The sequence below is a fragment of the Triticum aestivum genome, chromosome 7D (assembly GCF_018294505.1).
Source record: "Triticum aestivum cultivar Chinese Spring chromosome 7D, IWGSC CS RefSeq v2.1, whole genome shotgun sequence".
NCBI lineage: Eukaryota > Viridiplantae > Streptophyta > Magnoliopsida > Poales > Poaceae > Triticum > Triticum aestivum.
In genome coordinates, this window is record NC_057814.1 from 143573724 (window position 1) to 143597375 (window position 23652).

General features: G+C 49.0%; 2 protein-coding genes across 2 annotated transcripts; both read left to right on the forward strand.

Moving 5' to 3' along the window:
* Positions 1-1783: 1783 nt before the first annotated feature.
* LOC123170977 (dihydropyrimidinase-like) lies at positions 1784-5641 on the forward strand. The gene is made up of 8 exons (XM_044588666.1): positions 1784-2183; positions 2463-2550; positions 2623-2701; positions 4737-4824; positions 4917-4957; positions 5054-5106; positions 5213-5369; positions 5453-5641. The coding sequence occupies exons 1-8, from the start codon at positions 1784-1786 to the stop codon at positions 5639-5641; spliced, it is 1095 nt and encodes a 364-aa protein (XP_044444601.1).
* A 718-nt stretch (positions 5642-6359) lies between these two features.
* Positions 6360-12331, forward strand: LOC123170978 (uncharacterized). Its single transcript, XM_044588667.1, has 19 exons — positions 6360-6439; positions 6536-6623; positions 6716-6756; positions 6854-6906; positions 7013-7169; positions 7253-7321; positions 8344-8431; positions 8524-8564; positions 8662-8714; positions 8821-8977; positions 9061-9129; positions 10150-10237; positions 10330-10370; positions 10468-10520; positions 10627-10783; positions 10867-10935; positions 11957-12044; positions 12137-12177; positions 12275-12331. The coding sequence occupies exons 3-19, from the start codon at positions 6730-6732 to the stop codon at positions 12329-12331; spliced, it is 1308 nt and encodes a 435-aa protein (XP_044444602.1). The 5' UTR covers positions 6360-6439; positions 6536-6623; positions 6716-6729.
* Positions 12332-23652: the final 11321 nt, after the last annotated feature.

Sequence of the window (23652 nt, forward strand, 5' to 3'; positions counted from 1 at the left end):
ACACCTACGACACTGGAGGTGCCTACTACTACGTGCAGGCCGCTGACGACGACCAGGAGTAGTTAGGAGGTCCCAGGCAGGAGGCCTTGCCTCTTCGATCGTTGCTACTTTTGTGCTAGCCTTCTTAAGGCAAAACTTGTTTAACTTATGTCTGTACTCAGATATTGTTGCTTCCGCTGACTCGTCTATGATCGAGCACTTGTATTCGAGCCCTCGAGGCCCCTGGCTTGTATTATAATGCTTGTATGACTTATTTATGTTTTAGAGTTGTGTTGTGATATCTTCCCGTGAGTCCCTGATCGTGATCGTACACATTTGCGTGCATGATTAGTGTACGGTCAAATCGGGGGCGTCACACAAGCTGTGAGAGTAGTCAAAGCAGGAATGCACATTGTTTTCATTAAAAATCAAACAATTATACCGGATGTTGAAAGGTAAGCTTGACTTTCATGCTCAAGTTTCTTTGCTTCCTCCTCTTTCTTCCGCCGATAATTAGCTCGCCTCTTGGCGTTTATCTGCTCCCTTTTTTCATCAGATAAGATACCTTTTTTAGTTTGTTTGGTGATATTCTCGAAAGATCCTATAGTCATGTGCTCGGATGTTGAAACGGTTTGGGATAAATCTTGAGCAGTTGACATAGTGTACAGGTGTATTCCTCCATCAATAGGACACACATCAAGAACATCTGGAACAAAACAAAAGCTAAATGTTATTGTTCTTAGACTGTTCTTGAATGTCTGCAACACAACCTCTATAAGCATGATAAATAACCGAGATTGCCGGGTCTCCTTTTCAATATGTTTTTTGCTCACCTGAGTTCAGACCGGGAGGCCGCTGAACACATGTGATATCACCATCAGTGGGTTGGGGAACAACCGGGTCTGCGGTCTGTTCAGGTATCGAGTGGCCTGGAGCATGGTTCATACAAGTAACTGAGATTGAAGTCACGAACATAAGAGAATAAAATGATGAGTACTCTATCCGCACAGCCTCATACCTGGACTAATAGGGTGATTATCAACAACGTTTGTCCCAGCCATCTGATATCCTACACCTTCAGTACCCACAAGTTCAATATCCGGAAGAATCGGTTGTCCAGACAGTTCAAGTGTCAGCCCATCTGAGTGTCATTCATACAAGTAAGCGAGATCAATTCGATAAATAAATAGTATTAAATCATGGTAAATTGACAATCCAACTGTCATAAATGGGGTACTCAGTTTGTTCTCACCATCATTTGTCCAATCCAAATTATCTGAAACAACGTCATTTAAGGAAATCACAATCGGGATATAGCTTGAGATGTGCGGCAAGTTTTTTAGTCAAAAATTTACCTCTAGGTACACCTGACGCTGTTGGATGTTCCGCAGATTTGCTTTGTGGATTCCCCATACTTACCTACAAGCAAAGAATTCATACTATTAACAATGGCTTGTGAACTGTAGTTGTCTACCATCTTAATGATCTTATTTTGTTATGTTTCATACTGAAGTTGTCTACCGTCAATCATTTATTTTGTTATCCCCTTCTGGACGCGCCCAGGATCCAACTCCTGGCCTCCGTGTTGGGAGGTTTTATGTAAACAGACTGATTCTTAATTGTTATGTTTCATGCACTTTCGTTCGTGAACTTGGAGACAACTTGGAGACTATGCTTATTGGACAGGCTGCTTCTTGGCAGTGCAAAGTAAGCAGAACAAGCCACACAACCAAGCAATCAAAGTAAGTAAAAGCAGCACAATCAGTTATGCAAACATGTACAGCAACTAAACATGTTCAGCAACATGCGTAAACAGCTCCTAAGCTACTCTATGCACATCGACTTTGTCATTCCAGTGAACGGGAACTTGACTGCGGGCTTGGAATCCTACGAACACAAAGCAGAAAAGGCTGCTATGGACTATGGATTTCACATGGCCATTACCAAGTGGAATGATGAGGTTTCGAGGGAAATGGAAGTGATGGTCAAGGAACATGGTGGGTGCATACTCTCTTCTGCATTCTTGGACTATTCTGTTCATGACGAACATCCTCGGTGCCAAATTTTCTCTTCTTTTCTGCAGTTGGAAGGCGAGGCAACTTCACGGGAAATTCGATTAGCAAAATTCGTCAATACAACGTTGTATGTTGTTCATGTGATGAGTACTGATGCAATGGAAGAGATTGCCAAGGCTAAAAGAGAAGGTATGGTGCCTGGCCATTTGGTTCAAACAAGTTCCTCATCAATGCAAATTAAGACAGAGTTATTTTATGAACATTTACTTTCAGAACATTGGCTAGTTTCGGCTTTGTACAAAAAAAATCAGGACTGGATCGGTCCCAGAATAACTTGTTGGGGCTTCAGAACTAAGTGGTCCCACGGGATTGATAATACCCCAAATCTAAGTACTAAGTTGATTTAAATTTTCAACGCGTGTCAAATTGTGAAACAACTATAAGTTGATGTAAGCTCAAACTTTGCAGGTCAGAGAGTCATCGGGGAACCTGTGGTATCTGGGCTAGTCCTTGATGATTCTTGGCTTTGGGATCCTGACTTTGCAACTGCTTCAAAGTAAATAGAACACACACAATCAGTATATGTTTATGTAGCTGTGGTTCCTCTTATTTCATATCTTGCTTCTAGGTATGTGATGAGTCCTCCAATCCGGGAAGCAGGGCATAATAAAGCACTTCAAGCTGCTCTTTCATCAGGAATATTACAGGTGACACGCTTGAATCCAGAATCCCACCTTAATTTCCTGAAGTGTGAAGTTGTGGAGTCCTTAAAATAAAGCGCTTCAAGCTGGTGTTTAGCCTCTGCTTGAAGATTGTTCGAGGCGGTAAATTATAAAAGGAATATTATTTTCTGAAAATATTGTTTGTTCGTGTCTACTATGGAGATGGAAACATCTCTTGAATAAGCACCGAACTGTTCTTTGTTCCTATGCAGCTTGTGGGAACTGATCATTGCACCTTCAATTCCACTCAGAAAGCTTTTGGTTCTGATGATTTCAGGAAGATTTCCAATGGCGTAAATGGTAAGCCATAGGGCTTGAACAAAGGAAACTGTGTTGTGTCATTGCAAATGGAAGCTGGCTAAGGCATCTCTCTTTTCATTACTTGATCCCAGGTATTGAAGAAAGGATGCATATAATTTGGGATAGCATGGTGGTAAGTTTTGATTTCAAATGTTGTTTTTCGTGATGGGTACTAAGTTGGTTCCATTGCCGGTATTTCTGTTTTCTGACTTCATTCAATATATGTACAGGAGACCGGCAAGATCACAGTCACCGATTATGTGAGAGTGACAAGCACAGAATGGTAGTGCAGAAATTCTATAGCTACATCAAAACAAAATCAGAAAAACAAAACAAGAAGCAAACAGTTTTAAAGTATAATGATGCATACTACTCTCTAATCTTCTCAGTGCCAAGATCTTCAACATATACCCTCGCAAAGGAGCAATCCTCGAGGGATCTGATGCAGACATCATCATCCTGAACCCCAAGAGGAGCGTCGCGATGGGCACGCGCACACACCATTCGAGGTCCGACACGAACGTGTACGAGGGCAGAAAAGGAAAGGTTGGCTACCCACAACTCACAACTATTAATCCGACATAATACTCGATATCCAACCTGTGGATGTTTCTGTCTGATTGGTGTAGGGAATGGTAGAGGTGACCATCTCAAGAGGGCGAGTGGTGTGGGAGGATGGCTTGAACAAAGGAAACTGTGTTTTGTCATTGCAAATGGAAGCTGACTAAGGCATCTCTCCGGCGAACACGACACGCGGGATCGTACAGCAGAAGTTGGATTCTGGGCGCCTCCAGAAGCGGATCGCCGGCCGATCCTGAGCGTCTCGGTCTCCCAGTCCACGTCCTTCAAGTCGCCGACTCCTGATATGATTTTCTGTATGACCTTGTGTAATAACTATTGTGTATGAACTTGCGTTACTTACTACTGAAAGGGGAGCAGCGCCTGTCGAGACCCCATGCGTGTCCAGAAGGGTACAATTGTCTATGAACTTGCATTACTTACTACTGAAAGGGGAGCAGCACCTGTCGAGACCCTGTGCGTGTCCAGAAGGGGGTCGCCGTCGGATCGGGGTCGTGATCCCCGGCGTATCTTTATCGGGATCGCGGCCCCGTCACCTCGCCCGATCCCACAGCAGATAGCCGCCTCCTGCAAGCGCGGCGGTGAAGGTTTGGATCGGCCGCGGAGGGGACGTAGGGGTGGATCGGCCGCGGAGGGGCGTAGGGGTGGATCGGCCGCGGCACCGGAATGGATCGGCCGGGGAGGGGGAGTAGGGGTGGATCGGGCGTGCGATGGGGTGAGATCGGGCGTTCGAAGGTCTGGTCGGCGGCGGAGATCGATCTGCTCTGGGCGAGCGGGTTTTTTTGGCAAAGGTTTTTTGGCACAGATGGGATGATGACGAAAAAACAACGGTGGTTGGGGGATGACGAAAATAAACCAGCGAAAATAAACCGCGCGGACTATTCACCAACTGCTCCATTAGGAGTAGATTACAGGTGACACGCTTGAATCCAGAATCCCACCTTAATTTGCTGAAGTGTGAAGTTGTGGAGTCTTTAAAATAAAGCGCTTCAAGCTGGTGTTTAGCCTCTACTTGAAGATTGTTCGAGGCGGTAAATTATAAAAGGTATATTATTTTCTGAAAATATTGTTTGTTCGTGTCTACTATGGAGATGGAAACATCCCTTGAATAAGCACCGAACTGTTCTTTGTTCCTATGCAGCTTGTGGGAACTGATCATTGCACCTTCAATTCCACTCAGAAAGCTTTCGGTTCTGATGATTTCAGGAAGATTCCCAATGGCGTAAATGGTAAGCCATAGGGCTTGAACAAAGGAAACTGTGTTGTGTCATTACAAATGGAAGCTGGCTAAGGCATCTCTCTTTTCATTACTTGATCCCAGGTATTGAAGAAAGGATGCATATAATTTGGGATAGCATGGTGGTAAGTTTTGATTTCAAATGTTTTTTTTCGCGATGGGTCCTAAGTTGGTTCCATTCCGGTATTTTTGTTTTCTGACTTCATTCAATATATGTACAGGAGACCGGCAAGATCACAGTCACCGATTATGTGAGAGTGACAAGCACAGAATGGTAGTGCAGAAATTCTATAGCTACATCAAAACAAAATCAGAAAAACAAAACAAGAAGCAAACAGTTTTAAAGTATAATGATGCATACTACTCTCTAATCTTCTCAGTGCCAAGATCTTCAACATATACCCTCGCAAAGGAGCAATCCTCGAGGGATCTGATGCAGACATCATCATCCTGAACCCCAAGAGGAGCTTCGCGATGGGCACGCGCACACACCATTCGAGGTCCGACACGAACGTGTACGAGGGCAGAAAAGGAAAGGTTGGCTCCCCACAACTCACAACTATTAATCCGACATAATACTCGATATCCAACCTGTGGATGTTTCTGTCTGATTGGTGTAGGGAATGGTAGAAGTGACCATCTCAAGAGGGCGAGTGGTGTGGGAGGATGGCTTGAACAAAGGAAACTGTGTTTTGTCATTGCAAATGGAAGCTGGCAAAGGCATCTCTCCGGCGAACACGACACGCGGGATCGTACAGCAGAAGTTGGATTCTGGGCGCGTCCAGAAGCGGATCGCCAGCCGATCCTGAGCGTCTCGGTCTCCCAGTCCACGTCCTTCAAGTCGCCGACTCCTGATATGATTTTCTGTATGACCTTGTGTAATAACTATTGTGTATGAACTTGCGTTACTTACTACTGAAAGGGGAGCGGCGCCTGTCGAGACCCCATGCGTGTCCAGAAGGGTACAATTGTGTATGAACTTGCATTACTTACTACTAAAAGGGGAGCAGCACCTGTCGAGACCCTGTGCGTGTCCAGAAGGGGGTCGCCGTCGGATCGGGGTCGTGATCGCCGGCGTAACTTTATCGGGATCGCGGCCCCGTCACCTCGCCCGATCCCACAGCAGATAGCCGCCTCCTGCAAGCGCGGCGGCGAAGGTTTGGATCGGCCGCGGAGGGGACGTAGGGGTGGATCGGCCGCGGAGGGGCGTAGGGGTGGATCGGCCGCGGCACCGGAATGGATCGGCCGGGGAGGGGGAGTAGGGGTGGATCGGGCGTGCGATGGGGTGAGATCGGGCGTTCGAAGGTCTGGTCGGCGGCGGAGATCGATCTGCTCTGGGCGAGCGGGTTTTTTTGGCAAAGGTTTTTTGGCACAGATGGGATGATGACGAAAAAACAACGGTGGTTGGGGGATGACGAAAATAAACCAGCAAAAATAAACCGCGCGGACTATTGACCAACTGCTCCATTAGGAGTAGATTACAGGTGACACGCTTGAATCCAGAATCCCACCTTAATTTCCTAAAGTGTGAAGTCCTTAAAATAAAGCGCTTCAAGCTGGTGTTTAGCCTCTGCTTGAAGATTGTTCGAGGCGGTAAATTATAAAAGGTATATTATTTTCTGAAAATATTGTTTGTTCGTGTCTACTATGGAGATGGAAACATCCCTTGAATAAGCACCGAACTGTTCTTTGTTCCTATGCAGCTTGTGGGAACTGATCATTGCACCTTCAATTCCACTCAAAAAGCTTTCGGTTCTGATGATTTCAGGAAGATTCCCAATGGCGTAAATGGTAAGCCATAGGGCTTGAACAAAGGAAACTGTGTTGTGTCATTACAAATGGAAGCTGGCTAAGGCATCTCTCTTTTCATCACTTGATCCCAGGTATTGAAGAAAGGATGCATATAATTTGGGATAGCATGGTGGTAAGTTTTGATTTCAAATGTTGTTTTTCGCGATGGGTACTAAGTTGGTTCCATTGCCGGTATTTCTGTTTTCTGACTTCATTCAATATATGTACAGGAGACCGGCAAGATCACAGTCACCGATTATGTGAGAGTGACAAGCACAGAATGGTAGTGCAGAAATTCTATAGCTACATCAAAACAAAATCAGAAAAACAAAACAAGAAGCAAACAGTTTTAAAGTATAATGATGCATACTACTCTCTAATCTTCTCAGTGCCAAGATCTTCAACATATGCCCTCGCAAAGGAGCAATCCTCGAGGGATCTGATGCAGACATCATCATCCTGAACCCCAAGAGGAGCTTCGCGATGGGCACGCGCACACACCATTCGAGGTCCGACACGAACGTGTACGAGGGCAGAAAAGGAAAGGTTGGCTCCCCACAACTCACAACTATTAATCCGACATAATACTCGATATCCAACCTGTGGATGTTTCTGTCTGATTGGTGTAGGGAATGGTAGAGGTGACCATCTCAAGAGGGCGAGTGGTGTGGGAGGATGGCTTGAACAAAGGAAACTGTGTTTTGTCATTGCAAATGGAAGCTGGCTAAGGCATCTCTCCGGCGAACACGACACGTGGGATCGTACAGCAGAAGTTGGATTCTGGGCGCGTCCAGAAGCGGATCGCCGGCCGATCCTGAGCGTCTCGGTCTCCCAGTCCACGTCCTTCAAGTCGTCGACTCCTGATATGATTTTCTGTATGACCTTGTGTAATAACTATTGTGTATGAACTTGCGTTACTTACTACTGAAAGGGGAGCAGCGCCTGTCGAGACCCCATGCGTGTCCAGAAGGGTACAATTGTGTATGAACTTGCATTACTTACTACTGAAAGGGGAGCAGCACCTCTCGAGACCCTGTGCGTGTCCAGAAGGGGGTCGCCGTCGGATCGGGGTCGTGATCGCCGGCGTAACTTTATCGGGATCGCGGCCCCGTCACCTCGCCCGATCCCACAGCAGATAGCCGCCTCCTGCAAGCGCGGCGGCGAAGGTTTGGATCAGCCGCGGAGGGGACGTAGGGGTGGATCGGCCGCGGAGGGGCGTAGGGGTGGATCGGCCGCGGCACCGGAATGGATCGGCCGGGGAGGGGGAGTAGGGGTGGATCGGGCGTGCGATGGGGTGAGATCGGGCGTTCGAAGGTCTGGTCGGCGGCGGAGATCGATCTGCTCTGGGCGAGCGGGTTTTTTTGGCAAAGGTTTTTTGGCACAGATGGGATGATGACGAAAAAACAACGGTGGTTGGGGGATGACGAAAATAAACCAGCGAAAATAAACCGCGCGGACTATTCAACAACTGCTCCATTAGGAGTAGATTACAGGTGACACGCTTGAATCCAGAATCCCACCTTAATTTCCTGAAGTGTGAAGTTGTGGAGTCTTTAAAGTAAAGCGCTTCAAGCTGGTGTTTAGCCTCTGCTTGAAGATTGTTCGAGGCGGTAAATTATAAAAGGTATATTATTTTCTGAAAATATTGTTTGTTCGTGTCTACTATGGAGATGGAAACATCCCTTGAATAAGCACCGAACTGTTCTTTGTTCCTATGCAGCTTGTGGGAACTGATCATTGCACCTTCAATTCCACTCAGAAAGCTTTCGGTTCTGATGATTTCAGGAAGATCCCCAATGGCGTAAATGGTAAGCCATAGGGCTTGAACAAAGGAAACTGTGTTGTGTCATTACAAATGGAAGCTGGCTAAGGCATCTCTCTTTTCATTACTTGATCCCAGGTATTGAAGAAAGGATGCATATAATTTGGGATAGCATGGTGGTAAGTTTTGATTTCAAATGTTGTTTTTCGCGATGGGTACTAAGTTGGTTCCATTGCCGGTATTTCTGTTTTCTGACTTCATTCAATATATGTACAGGAGACCGGCAAGATCACAGTCACCGATTATGTGAGAGTGACAAGCACAGAATGGTAGTGCAGAAATTCTATAGCTACATCAAAACAAAATCAGAAAAACAAAACAAGAAGCAAACAGTTTTAAAGTATAATGATGCATACTACTCTCTAATCTTCTCAGTGCCAAGATCTTCAACATATACCCTCGCAAAGGAGCAATCCTCGAGGGATCTGATGCAGACATCATCATCCTGAACCCCAAGAGGAGCTTCGCGATGGGCACGCGCACACACCATTCGAGGTCCGACACGAACGTGTACGAGGGCAGAAAAGGAAAGGTTGGCTCCCCACAACTCACAACTATTAATCCGACATAATACTCGATATCCAACCTGTGGATGTTTCTGTCTGATTGGTGTAGGGAATGGTAGAGGTGACCATCTCAAGAGGGCGAGTGGTGTGGGAGGATGGCTTGAACAAAGGAAACTGTGTTTTGTCATTGCAAATGGAAGCTGGCTAAGGCATCTCTCCGGCGAACACGGCACGCGGGATCGTACAGCAGAAGTTGGATTCTGGGCGCGTCCAGAAGCGGATCGCCGGCCGATCCTGAGCGTCTCGGTCTCCCAGTCCACGTCCTTCAAGTCGCCGACTCCTGATATGATTTTCTGTATGACCTTGTGTAATAACTATTGTGTATGAACTTGCGTTACTTACTACTGAAAGGGGAGCAGCGGCTGTCGAGACCCTGTGCGTGTCCAGAAGGGTACAATTGTGTATGAACTTGCATTACTTACTACTGAAAGGGGAGCAGCGCCTGTCGAGACCCTGTGCGTGTCCAGAAGGGGTTCGCCGTCGGATCGGGGTCGTGATCGCCGGCGTATCTTTATCGGGATCGCGGCCCCGTCACCTCGCCCGATCCCACAGCAGATAGCCGCCTCCTACAAGCGCGGCGGCGAAGGTTTGGATCGGCCGCGGAGGGGGCATAGGGGTGGATCGGCCGCCGAGGGGGCGTAGGGGTGGATCGGCCGCGGCACCGGAATGGATCAGCCGGGGAGGGGGAGTAGGGGTGGATCGGGCGTGCGATGGGGTGAGATCGGGCGTTCGAAGGTCTGGTCGGCGGCGGAGATCGATCTGCTCTGGGCGAGCGGGTTTTTTTGGCAAAGGCTTTTTGGCACAGATGGGATGATGACAAAAAAAAGATGGTTGGGGGATGACGAAAATAAACCAGCGAAAATAAACCGCGCGGACTATTCACCAACTGCTCCATTAGGAGTAGATTACAGGTGACACGCTTGAATCCAGAATCCCACCTTAATTTCCTGAAGTGTGAAGTTGTGTAGTCCTTAAAATAAAGCGCTTCAAGCTGGTGTTTAGCCTCTGCTTGAAGATTGTTCGAGGCGGTAAATTATAAAAGGAATATTATTTTCTGAAAATATTGTTTGTTCGTGTCTACTATGGAGATGGAAACATCTCTTGAATAAGCACCGAACTGTTCTTTGTTCCTATGCAGCTTGTGGGAACTGATCATTGCACCTTCAATTCCACTCAGAAAGCTTTTGGTTCTGATGATTTCAGGAAGATTTCCAATGGCGTAAATGGTAAGCCATAGGGCTTGAACAAAGGAAACTGTGTTGTGTCATTGCAAATGGAAGCTGGCTAAGGCATCTCTCTTTTCATTACTTGATCCCAGGTATTGAAGAAAGGATGCATATAATTTGGGATAGCATGGTGGTAAGTTTTGATTTCAAATGTTGTTTTTCGTGATGGGTACTAAGTTGGTTCCATTGCCGGTATTTCTGTTTTCTGACTTCATTCAATATATGTACAGGAGACCGGCAAGATCACAGTCACCGATTATGTGAGAGTGACAAGCACAGAATGGTAGTGCAGAAATTCTATAGCTACATCAAAACAAAATCAGAAAAACAAAACAAGAAGCAAACAGTTTTAAAGTATAATGATGCATACTACTCTCTAATCTTCTCAGTGCCAAGATCTTCAACATATACCCTCGCAAAGGAGCAATCCTCGAGGGATCTGATGCAGACATCATCATCCTGAACCCCAAGAGGAGCTTCGCGATGGGCACGCGCACACACCATTCGAGGTCCGACACGAACGTGTACGAGGGCAGAAAAGGAAAGGTTGGCTCCCCACAACTCACAACTATTAATCCGACATAATACTCGATATCCAACCTGTGGATGTTTCTGTCTGATTGGTGTAGGGAATGGTAGAGGTGACCATCTCAAGAGGGCGAGTGGTGTGGGAGGATGGCTTGAACAAAGGAAACTGTGTTTTGTCATTGCAAATGGAAGCTGGCTAAGGCATCTCTCCGGCGAACACGACACGCGGGATCGTACAGCAGAAGTTGGATTCTGGGCGCGTCCAGAAGTGGATCGCCGCCCGATCCTGAGCGTCTCGGTCTCCCAGTCCACGTCCTTCAAGTCGCCGACTCCTGATATGATTTTCTGTATGACCTTGTGTAATAACTATTGTGTATGAACTTGCGTTACTTACTACTGAAAGGGGAGCAGCGCCTGTCGAGACCCTGTGCGTGTTCAGAAGGGTACAATTGTGTATGAACTTGCATTACTTACTACTGAAAGGGGAGCAGCGCCTGTCGAGACCCTGTGCGTGTCCAGACGGGGTCGCCGTCGGATCGGGGTCGTGATCGCCGGCGTATCTTTATCGGGATCGCGGCCCTGTCACCTCGCCCGATCCCACAGCAGATAGCCGCTTCCTGCAAGCGCGGCGGCGAAGGTTTGGATCGGCCGCGGAGGGGGCATAGGGGTGGATCGGCCGCGGAGGGGGCGTAGGGGTGGATCGGCCGCGGCACCGGAATGGATCGGCCGGGGAGGGGGAGTAGGGGTGGATCGGGCGTGCGATGGGGTGAGATCGGGCGTTCGAAGGTCTGGTCGGCGGCGGAGATTGATCTGCTCTGGGCGAGCGGGTTTTTTTTGGCAAAGGCTTTTTGGCACAGATGGGATGATGACGAAAAAAACGATGGTTGGGGGATGACGAAAATAAACCAGCGAAAATAAACCGCGCGGACTATTCACCAACTGCTCCATTAGGAGTAGATTACAGGTGACACGCTTGAATCCAGAATCCCACCTTAATTTCCTGAAGTGTGAAGTTGTGTAGTCTTTAAAATAAAGCGCTTCAAGCTGGTGTTTAGCCTCTGCTTGAAGATGGTTCAAGGTGGTAAATTATAAAAGGAATATTATTTTCTGAAAATATTGTTTGTTCGTGTCTACTATGGAGATGGAAACATGTCTTGAATAAGCACTGAACTGTTCTTTGTTCCTATGCAGCTTGTGGGAACTGATCATTGCACCTTCAATTCCACTCAGAAAGCTTTTGGTTCTGATGATTTCAGGAAGATTCCCAATGGCGTAAATGGTAAGCCATAGGGCTTGAACAAAGGAAACTGTGTTGTGTCATTGCAAATGCAAGCTGGCTAAGGCATCTCTCTTTTCATTACTTGATCCCAGGTATTGAAGAAAGGATGCATATAATTTGGGATAGCATGGTGGTAAGTTTTGATTTCAAATGTTGTTTTTCGTGATGGGTACTAAGTTGGTTCCATTGCCGGTATTTCTGTTTTCTGACTTCATTCAATATATGTACAGGAGACCGGCAAGATCACAGTCACCGATTATGTGAGAGTGACAAGCATAGAATGGTAGTGTAGAAATTCAATAGCTACATCAAAACAAAATCAGAAAAACAAAACAAGAAGCAAACAGTTTTAAAGTATAATGATGCATACTACTCTCTAATCTTCTCAGTGCCAAGATCTTCAACATATACCCTCGCAAAGGAGCAATCCTCGAGGGATCTGATGCAGACATCATCATCCTGAACCCCAAGAGGAGCTTCGCGATGGGCACGCGCACACACCATTCGAGGTCCGACACGAACGTGTACGAGGGCAGAAAAGGAAAGGTTGGCTCCCCACAACTCACAACTATTAATCCGACATAATACTCGATATCCAACCTGTGGATGTTTCTGTCTGATTGGTGTAGGGAATGGTAGAGGTGACCATCTCAAGAGGGCGAGTGGTGTGGGAGGATGGCTTGAACAAAGGAAACTGTGTTTTGTCATTGCAAATGGAAGCTGGCTAAGGCATCTCTCCGGCGAACACGACACGCGGGATCGTACAGCAGAAGTTGGATTCTGGGCGCGTCCAGAAGTGGATCGCCGCCCGATCCTGAGCGTCTCGGTCTCCCAGTCCACGTCCTTCAAGTCGCCGACTCCTGATATGATTTTCTGTATGACCTTGTGTAATAACTATTGCGTATGAACTTGCGTTACTTACTACTGAAAGGGGAGCAGCGCCTGTCGAGACCCTGTGCGTGTTCAGAAGGGTACAATTGTGTATGAACTTGCATTACTTACTACTGAAAGGGGAGCAGCGCCTGTCGAGACCCTGTGCGTGTCCAGAAGGGGGTCGCCGTCGGATCGGGGTCGTGATCGCCGGCGTATCTTTATCGGGATCGCGGCCCCGTCACCTCGCCCGATCCCACATCAGATAGCCGCCTCCTGCAAGCGCGGCGGCGAAGGTTTGGATCGGCCGCTGAGGGGGCATTGGGGTGAATCGGCCGCGGAGGGGGCGTAGGGGTGGATCGGCCGCGGCACCGGAATGGATCGGCCGGGGAGGGGGAGTAGGGGTGGATCGGGCGTGCGATGGGGTGAGATCGGGCGTTCGAAGGTCTGGTCGGCGGAGGAGATCGATCTGCTCTGGGCGAGCGGGTTTTTTTGGCAAAGGTTTTTTGGCACAGATGGGATGATGACGAAAAAAACGGTTGTTGGGGGATGACGAAAATAAACCAGCGAAAATAAACCGCGCGGACTATTCACCAACTGCTCCATTAGGAGTAGAGATGTACATGGGTACTTGACGTTTGAGGTTTGAGTGGCTCATTTTTTTAGTGAACCTCCCAAAAATGTGTATGCCCGCATTTTAAGTATACTAGTAGAACGCATGTGCATTGCTATAGACTACAATGCATATAAGTGAATCAAACAATTCATTAAGGTGGTCTTCAAAGTTGAAGCTCATTTCTTTCTCATACATCCGGGCATGCTCGGACATCAAATGGGAGGCTAATAGGCTCCCCAAAATTCAATCGTCTAGATAATCCGGACTCCCCCAAATCCAGACCATATGTGGGGAAGAAATGTGATTGTCCCGACTATCCATTATGTTATCTTCGACATGTGGGCCCAACACAAAAACCCACCCCACGACGTGCCCTTTCTTTTTTCCTGTCATACCCTTCCCTTCCCGCTCGGTTTCCTCTCCTAGAGATACATTTCTCGCTGGAGTGCTCTCTTCTAAAATCGGATGACGCCTACCTCACCTTCGCCATGGCGCCCTCTCTCCTTCACACCGTATTTCTCCACGGGCCGTCAAGGAGGAGTCCCCCATCAACCACCCCACTCTCTGCCCTGATCCCCTGCCCTATGTTCGTGTCGATCCGCCACCCGCTCCGCTCTCCGCCCTGATCCCCTCCCTCACAGGGAATGTGGTTGTCCGGACTATCCATCATGTTATCTCCAACACTTGGCTCAACACGAAAACCCCACCCCACGACTCACCCTTTCCTTTTTCTGCCGCGTGGGGATAAGACCGAGTCCCCCCCTCTCCTCCTCGTCAGCTCCCTGAGATATTTTCCCCCGCACGATCCCCCTCACTGCCCCGCTCCCCTGGCCTATAGGCCACACCCGACCGAACCCTATCCCCATATCCCCCCAGATCCACCCACGACCTCCACTCTCTCCCTCATTTCTCCCTCCCCACTCGCCTGGATCGGGGAGGAGCCCGATCCCACGCCTCCGCCGCCGGCGCCCATCCCCGGCGCGGCCCCAGCCGCGCCTCCCGACACCACCGCCAGCCTCTCCGTCTCCTCCCGCACGGAGCCCGCCCCCTCGACACGAGCTGGATCGGGGGCTCGACCTCGCGGCGCCCCGAGCCCCGACGCAACACCGTCGCCGCTCACGCTCACCACCAACTCGTCGGCGTCGCTTCCCCGTCCGCCTCCCCGAGCCCACTGCCGCCTCCCTATGCTCCGCTGTGAGCCCCGTCCGCCCTCCTCTCTCTCCCCCGTCGTCGGTTCAGTGGCCGTCGCCGCCTGACCGAGTGCCCGCCGCACCGGATTGCTCCCTGCTCTACTCGTCGCGTCGTCGTTGCACCCCACGCCGCCCGCAGCTCACGACCGTCGCCGAGCGTGGCTGCCGCAACTGCTGCTCGCCGCGCGGCCGCCCCCTGGTCGGCCCTCCGCCCATGCCCGTGCGCCCACCGGTGGCCTCGCCGGAGGTCGCGCCCGGCCGCCGGAGCATGAGCCGCCCCTAGTGCCATCCGTGCCCAGGTCCGGCCTCCATGGGCGCCCGCTCCCCGGCACCCGCACGCCCGCGCCCGTTAAGCCACCCGCCCCGAATGGCCTCCGGTGCCACTTACACGTGGGGCCCAGCCCCTAAAAATGAAAATAAAATTGTTTAAAAAAGAATTAAAAGTAATAATAATTAAAATTAATTAATTAACTTAATTAATCCCGTTAATTAACCTAATTAACTTATTAACGAATTAAACTGTTAATTAGTGTTAGTCAATGACAACCGGGACCCACGTGCTAGTTTGACCAGTCAAACAGACTGTTGACTGATGACATCATGCTGACACAGTAATGGCTTTTATCTATTTAACTTAATTCTGTTATTTCCGAAAATGAGTTAAAACTTTGGTAAATCATAGAAAATAATCCGTAGCTCGGATGAAAACGTTTTATACAAGAAAGTTGCTCAGAACGACGAGACGAATCCGAATGCGCTGCCCGTTCATCTGTCACATGCCCCTAGCATAGCGAACATGGAACTTTTCCCCTCCGGTTTTTCTGTCCGAAAATGCCTAACTCCGAGAAAACTTTCCCGGATGTTTCCCCCTTTGTCGGTAGCGTGTAGTGCCACGTTAGAAACACGCCTAGTGCTGCTTATTGCTTGTCATGCATCTGTTTGCCCTGTATTTACTGTTTCTTCCCCTTCTTCTCTCCGGTAGACCCCGAGACCGATGCCGATGCCCCTGTGATCGACTACGTCACCGACGACCCCTCCTTCTCGCCTGAGCAACCAGGCAAGCCCCCCCTTTGATCACCCCAATATCGCCCATTCCATTCTCTCATGCTTGCATTAGATTTTGCTACTGTATTTGATTGCTCCTATTTTGATGCATAGCCTGCTTTTGTAACCTGCTTATTGTTACCTACATGCTTATCCTAAACTGCTTAGTATAGGTTGGATAGTGATCCATCAGTGACCCCCACCTTGTCCTTGTTGCCCCTGCTTCATCATCGACGACTCGATCAACGTGATCGACGACCAGAGCCCGACACCTCACATCACATCACGCCCCTTTTTGTTGTTCGACTCTGCAGAGCTACTATCGAGTGTCGAGGGTGATCCCTCATAACGCACTCGTGATGATAATTCTGTAGTGTAGCTAATCGGTCAGGGTCATCGAGGGTGATTTCCTCTTTCACCATTCCCGATACGGCTCTGTCATTCAACACCTCAAGTGTGAACCTCGAGGGTGGTCCCTCTTACGTTCACCTTGATGATTACATCGAGTGGAATCCTCCGAGGGTGATTCCTTGGGTTTTCCCCTTGATGTTTGGACACACGGTTACCTTGACTTTACTTGAGGCCCTTGGGAAACTCGGGCAGGCCCGGAGAGCACCCGCAAGATGGTTACGAGGCACGGCCGGGCCGGCAGGCCGCCCCCGAGTGGGCTGGGCTAGCCCTTGCCGTATTTCCTCGAGACGGGGCGACAGGGTCACATTATCGTGAGTCTCTGCTCGTCTCCGCAAGCTAATAATACACTATGGTTTGGGTAATTGTTCTGAGTTTGCCTTTGGCATTTACGCACTAACCACCACGCGAGAATAGATATGGGCCTCGACGACGTAGTATCAGCCGAAGCTTTGTCAGACGTCCAGTTCAGCATTATGGCATGGTCGGATCGTGCTGGCCATCCTTGGCGGCGCTGGTATTCACCCTGCACACAACGACCCGGAGTGCAGCGGGCGATGGGCCCAGACCCCGTAGTGCTTAGGATGTAGACCGGTGGGGACCTCTCTGCTGAGCCTAGGTAGAGCTACGACGTGTTGATCTTCCAAGGCCGGGCATTGACCCAGAAAAGTGTGTCCGGCCAGAGTGATCGAGCGTGTTGGAAAACGTGGTGCACCCCTGTAGGGAAGATATATATTCGAGTACCGTGTCCACGGTAATGGACGTTCAGACTTATATCCTGATCTATTACAACCAGAAATGGATACTTGAGATATGTTGCTCCGGGATTGCTTTCTCGTAGGGAGTCGAGGAAGGATCTCTGGGCGTTAATGTTACAACATGTTTGTTAATTATAAACTGCTATTCTTTATTCTTCTACATGTTGCAAGACACTTGGAGCTACTTGAAGATGCTAGTCTTCGATAGGCTAGGCCTCCCCCCTATTCTGGCATTCTGCAGTTCAGTCCACAGATACAGCCCTTCCTTTTGATACCAATGCATACTTAGTATAGATCTGATGCTTGCGAGTACTTTGGATGAGTACTCACAGTTGCTTTGCTACCCCCTTTTCCCCTTTCTTCCTTCTTTCCGGTTGTTGCAACCAGATGGTGGATCCTTGGAGTCAGATGCCACCGCCGACGGATACCACTACTTGGAGACCGCCAACGACTAGGAGTAGTTAGGAGGTCCCATGCAGAAGGCCTTGCCTCTTCGACCGTTGCTTCTTTTGTGCTTGCCTTATTAAGGCAGTCTTGTCTAACTTATGTCTGTACTCGGATATTGTTGCTTCCGCTGACTATTGTGTATCGAGCTTGTATTCGAGCCCTCCAGGCCCCTGGCTTGTAATATGAAGCTTGTATTATTTTAATTTGTGTCTAGAGTTGTGTTGTGATATCTTCCCGTGAGTCCCTGATCTTGGTCGTACACATTTGCGTGTATGATTAGTGTACGATTGAATCGGGGGCGTCACAAGTTGGTATCAGAGCCGACTGCCTGTAGGAACCCCCTTTCCAACTCCTTGGCCAAAGTCGAGTCTAGTCTTTGAAAAACTGTTTTACTAACATGGCTGTGTGGCTTACGGGCCCACGTCGCCAAATGGATAGTATTAGGATCTTTTACTCCTCGTCTATACTCTGGGACTCTGTTCTCTCTTCTATTCGGGTTAAATGATTTTGCTAACTCTATCCTAGGTTCTCGTGATCACATCCATCCGGAGATTTGTAATACGCCTTTCTTGAGTTGAGAGCCAGGGTCTGCTTCACATTGTTCACGGGCCGCAGGATCCTTTTATCGAGGGCACCCTGCATCGTCCCCTGCAGATTCCTCGCTCTAGTGGTTTTCTCCAATGTTGATGTAGCCTTTGCTATGTCCCGTTGTTGTATCCCTCCATCGCGTGCAAGCGTGCCGCCTAGTATGTCTAGGATGATTCTCTTGTTCGAACTCATACTAACAACGTGTAATTGGCTCTGTATATGTATCTGTATGTCTTTAATGACTACTACTCTGTACATATTGCGCCTTTGCTCATTGTTCAAGTTACATCATGAATGACTCCATACACCTGCTCCAACCTCTTGTTAAAACTGCTCCCTGATGTTTTTAGCAGGATGGCTGACGATCCTCCACCTCCACCCTATATTTCCGCAATGATGCAGCAGTTTGAGCTGAATCGTCAGTTTATGACTGGGGTAATGGCTCTGTTTCCAAACCAGAATGCTCATCAACAGCCTGCCCCAATAACGCTGCAAGAATTTGTGCGCCTCAACCCGTCCATTTTTCGCAACTCCACCAATCCTATGGATGCTGATGATTGGCCTCGTGACATCATGTTTGAGATGGAGTCAGCTAATGTTGCCCCTGCTAGTTATGTCACCTTTGCGACATTTCACCTGAAGGGTTCAGCTGCTCAATGGTGGGAAAGCCACAGGGGTATGCTGCCTGCAGAGACTGTAACCACTTGGCAGGAATTTCAGTTAGCCTTCCGTGCACGGCACATTACTCAAGGTCTGATGGACCCGAAGAAGGAGTTCCGCAAACTCTCACATGGCACAATGACTGTGGATGAATATCAGAGGAAATTCCTTGAATTATCTCGCTATGCTGCGGATGACGTATGCACTGACGCTCGCAAGCAGGAGAAATTCCGTGAAGGACTGCGTCCCAATATAAAGCTCACACTTGTTGCTCATGATTGCGCAGACTTTGCGACGCTTGTCAGCCAAGCTTTCCGAACTGAAACTGGTCTGACTGAGTACCAGGAGTCGCTCAAGCGTACTCGAGATGTTGGCCCATCCTCGAGTCAGCCTTCTCAGAAACGTCGAGTCTGGATCCCACATAATGTTCATCACCGACCTGTTCCAACAGCAAGACCGTCTTATGTTGCACCTCGTGTGCCTCCGCCGCCGAGATAGCTAACGATCCAGGGTGGACAACCCAATGTTATGGCTCCTCCTCATAAAGGGTGGTCAGCCGCAAAATGCATCATGTCCTTCTGCTAGTCGTAAGAAGAGCAGCTGAAACCGTCATCCCAGAAGTTGTAATGCCAGGACGCCTGCAATAAGTTGTGGTCAGGTCACCCATGTCAAGATTGAAGAAGCTCGTGAGTCCCCAAAAATCGTGATGGGTACCCTTTGCATTAATTTAGTGCCAACTTCTGTTCTCTTTGATTCAGGAGCATCACATGCTTTTGTGTCCCAACAATTTGCTCAATCACATGAGTTATACATGGAGAAATTACCCACTCCTTTAGCAGTTCAATCTCCGGGATCCAAGTGGCACCCTCGCAACCAAATCAAAATTGGAGGTCTATTATTTCCGGCTTCTCTCATTGTACTCGGGCCTTCCAACATAGATATCATTCTTGGTATGGATTGGTTGACAACCCATAATGCTTTGATTGAATGTGCTACCAAGACAGTCCAGCTCACTCACCCTTCCGGCCAGACAGTCCAATACTCAGCCCGAGCAGCTCAGGATGCCGAGAATCAGATATATGTTCTGAATGCATTGAATGCTTCACCTCTTGCGGGAATAGAGAACATTCCAGTTGTTCGTGAATTCAAAGATGTCTTCCCAAAAGAACTTCCAGGAATACCCCCTGCTAGAGCTATCGAATTCGTCATAGACTTGAAACCAAGCACTACTCCTATTGCCAAGCGGCCATACAAGATGCCACATGAACTCCTTGAACTTAAGGAGGAAATCGACAAATCTCTTCATAAGGGATTCATTCGTCCTAGTTCCTCTGCTTGGGGAGCACCTTCTCTCTTTGTCAAGAAGAAGGATGGTATGAATCGTTTGGTCCAAGATTACCGGCCGATCAACCAAGCAACAATTCAGAACAAGTATCCGCTTCCCAGAATCAACGATCTGTATGATCAACTTGCTGGTTCCTCAGTATTCTCTAAACTGGATTTGAGGTTGGGTTACCACCAGATTCGGGTTCATGAAGAGGATATTCCCAAGACCGCCTCCGTTACCCGCTATGGTTCATATGAGTACACTGTCATGTCCTTTCGTTTGACAAATGCTCCAGCGACATTCTCTCGCCTGATGAACTATATATTCATGGAATACCTCGACAAATTCGTCGTGGTTTATCTGGATGATATCCTTGTATATTCCAAGAATAAAGAAGAGCATGCTGAACATCTTCGACTTGTTCTGGAAAAACTTAGAGAGCATCAACTATATGCTAAGTATTCCAAGTGTGAATTCTGGCTTCCCGAAGTGACCTACCTTGGGCATGTCATCTCCAAGGATGGTTTTGCCGTCAACCCCGAACGAGTTTAGGCTATTCTCGATTGGACTCCTTCGAAGAATGTCAAACAAGTCAGAAGTTTTCTCGGACTCGCCAGCTATTGTCGTCGATTTGTCGAGAACTTCTCCAAGATCGCCAAGCCCCTAACTGGTTTGCTTCACAAGGGCGTCAAGTTCCAATGGACAGAAAAGTGTTAGGAAAGTTTCCAAGCGCTCAAAGACAAGCTGACTTCTGCCCCAGTGCTTGCTCCTCCCAATACTAAGAAGGATTTCGTCATTTACTGCGACGCTTCACGACAAGGATTTGGCTGTGTCCTACTGCAAGAGCGCAGAGTGATTGCTTATGCCTCTCGTCAATTGCGCCCTCACGAAGAGAACTACCCAGTTCACGACCTCGAGCTTGCTGCTGTCATACATGCACTGAAACAGTGGCGACATTACCTTCTTGGTAATCGTTGGGGGATCTTCACCGACCACCAAAGTCTGAAGTACCTGTTTACTCAGCCAGATTTGAACCTCCGTCAGCAGAGATGGATGGAGACCGTCGCAAACTTTGACTTGGGTATTTCTTATACACCAGGCAAGGCTAATGTGATGGCTGATGCCTTGAGCCGCAAGTCATATTGCAACCACCTCCAGGTTCACAAAGTTCAGCCCTCGCTTGTTGAAGAATTCAGGAAGCTGAACCTCCATATTGTTCCTCCTGGTGCACTCGCACCCCCTCCTCCAGAATTCCGCAAGATGAACCTCCGCGTTGTTTCCCAGGGTTCCCTCAATACCCTGGCTGTCGAACCAGATCTCTTGGACTCCATCAAGAGAATGCAGGGATATGACTCTCAAGTTGAGAAGATTAAACACTACCTCACAGAAGGAAATCCCTCATTCTTCACTGTTGCTGATAATGGCACTTTGTACTTCAAAGGCCGCCTAGTGGTGCCGTGTAAGGAGAAAAACCTGGATATGACTAAGGAAGTTATGGAAGAAGCTCATGACACTCCATTGTCTATACATCTCGGTAGTACTGAGATGTACCAAGACATTCGTCAGAGATTCTGGTGGTCAGACATGAAGAAAGACATTGCTCGTTATGTTGCTGAATGTGACGTTTGTCGTCGTATCAAAGCAGAGCATCAAAGGCCTGCTGGAACTCTGCAACCTATATCTATTCCTGAATGGAAATGGGACCATGTTGAAATGGACTTCGTCACTGGATTTCCCAAATCGCAGAAAGGTAATGATGCTATTCTTGTTGTCATTGACTGGCTTTCTAAAGTTGCACACTTTCTGGCCGTCAAAGAAACGATCACTGCTAGTCAGTTGGCAACGCTCTATATGTCCAGAATTGTTTCACATCATGGTATTCAGCTGGTAATCAGCTCAGACCGTGGCAGCTTATTCACTTCAAGATTCTGGGTAAGTTTCCAAGAAGCTATGGGAACTCATCTGTCATTCAGCACCGCTTTTCACCCCCAGTCTCAGGGACAAGTTGAACGCGTCAATCAAGTTCTCGAAGACATGCTTCAAGCTTGTGTTATTTCCTTCGGCAAGAAATGGGAGGAATCTCTCCCGTATGCTGAGTTCTCTTACAACAATAGCTATCAAGCTAGTCTGAAGATGGCTCCCTTCGAAGTGTTATATGGATGAAAGTGCCGAACCCCCCTGAACTGGTCAGAAACTGGGGAATGTCCACTCTTCGGTCCGGATATTATCCAACACGCCGAAGAACAAGTCTGCGTCATTCGCGAGAATCTCAAGACTGCTCCGTCACGTCAAAAGATTAATTATGACCGTCATCATAAAGACATGGTCTATCAACCTGGTGAAAAGGCTTATCTTCGGGTCACACCAATGAAGGGTGCACCGCTTCGGGATCAAGGGCAAGCTAGCTCCTCGCTATATTGGTCCTTTCACTATTCTCGAAAGGTGTGGAAAAGTGGCATACCAGTTGGAACTACCGTCGAACCTTTCTCAGGTTCACGATGTGTTCCACGTGTCTCAACTCCGCCGCTGCTTCAAGGACCCAATCCGAGCAGTGGATCACGAAGTGCTTGAGTTGCAACAGGACCTTTCCTATAAAGATTATCCAGTCCGCATTCTCGACCAAGCGAAACGTAGCACACGTCAGAAGGCGATCAAGTTCCTCAAGGTCCAGTGGTCGCATCACTCTGAAGACGAAGCCACTTGGGAACGCGAGGATCGCCTGCGTGATGAATACCCCGCTTTGTTTCCTTCTACCTGCTAAATCTTGGGACGAGATTTCTTTTAGTGGAGGAGAATTTTAACGCCCGGATAATTATGCTACAGTAATCATATGCTAATGATGCCATGTCACCACGATTTCTGTTGTTAACCTCGTGATGATTCAATCACATTCCGTTTCAAAATCAAAATTAAATCAAAAGGCAAAAGTAAATAAAAGAACAAGGAGAAACAAAAAGAAAACAACAACAAAAAAAGACCTCCCCCACTGGGCCAACTGGCCCAGCTGGCCTACTAGCCCACGCCGCGTGGGGATAAGACCGAGTCCCCCCCTCTCCTCCTCGTCAGCTCCATGAGATATTTTCCCCCGCACGATCCCCCTCACTCCCCCGCTCCCCTGGCCTATAGGCCACACCCGACTGAACCCTATACCCATATTCCCCCAGATCCACCCACGACCCCCACTCTCTCCCTCGTTTCTCCCTCCCCACTCGCCTGGATGGGGGAGGAGCCCGATCCCACGCCTCCGCCGCCGGCGCCCATCCCCGGCGCGGCCCCAGCCGCGCCGCCCGACGCCACCGCCAGCCTCTCCGTCTCCTCCCGCACGGCGCCCGCCCCCTCGACAAGAGCTGTATCGGGGGCTCGACCCCGCGGCGCCCCGAGCCCCGACGCAGCACCGTCGCCGCTCACGCTCACCACCAACTCGTCGGTGTCGCTTCCCCGTCCGCCTCCCCGAGCCCACTTCCGCCTCCCTACGCTCCGCTGTGAGCCCCGTCCGCCCTCCTCTCTCTCCCCCGTCGCCGGTTCAGTGGCCGTCGCCGCCTGACCGAGCGCCCGCCGCACCGGATTGCGTCCTGCCTCTACTCGTCGCATCGTCATTGCACCCCACGCCGCCCGCAGCTCACGACCGTCGCCGAGCGCTCCGGCCGCTGCCGCAACTGCTGCTCGCCGTGCGGCCGCCCCCTGGTCGGCCCTCCGCCCA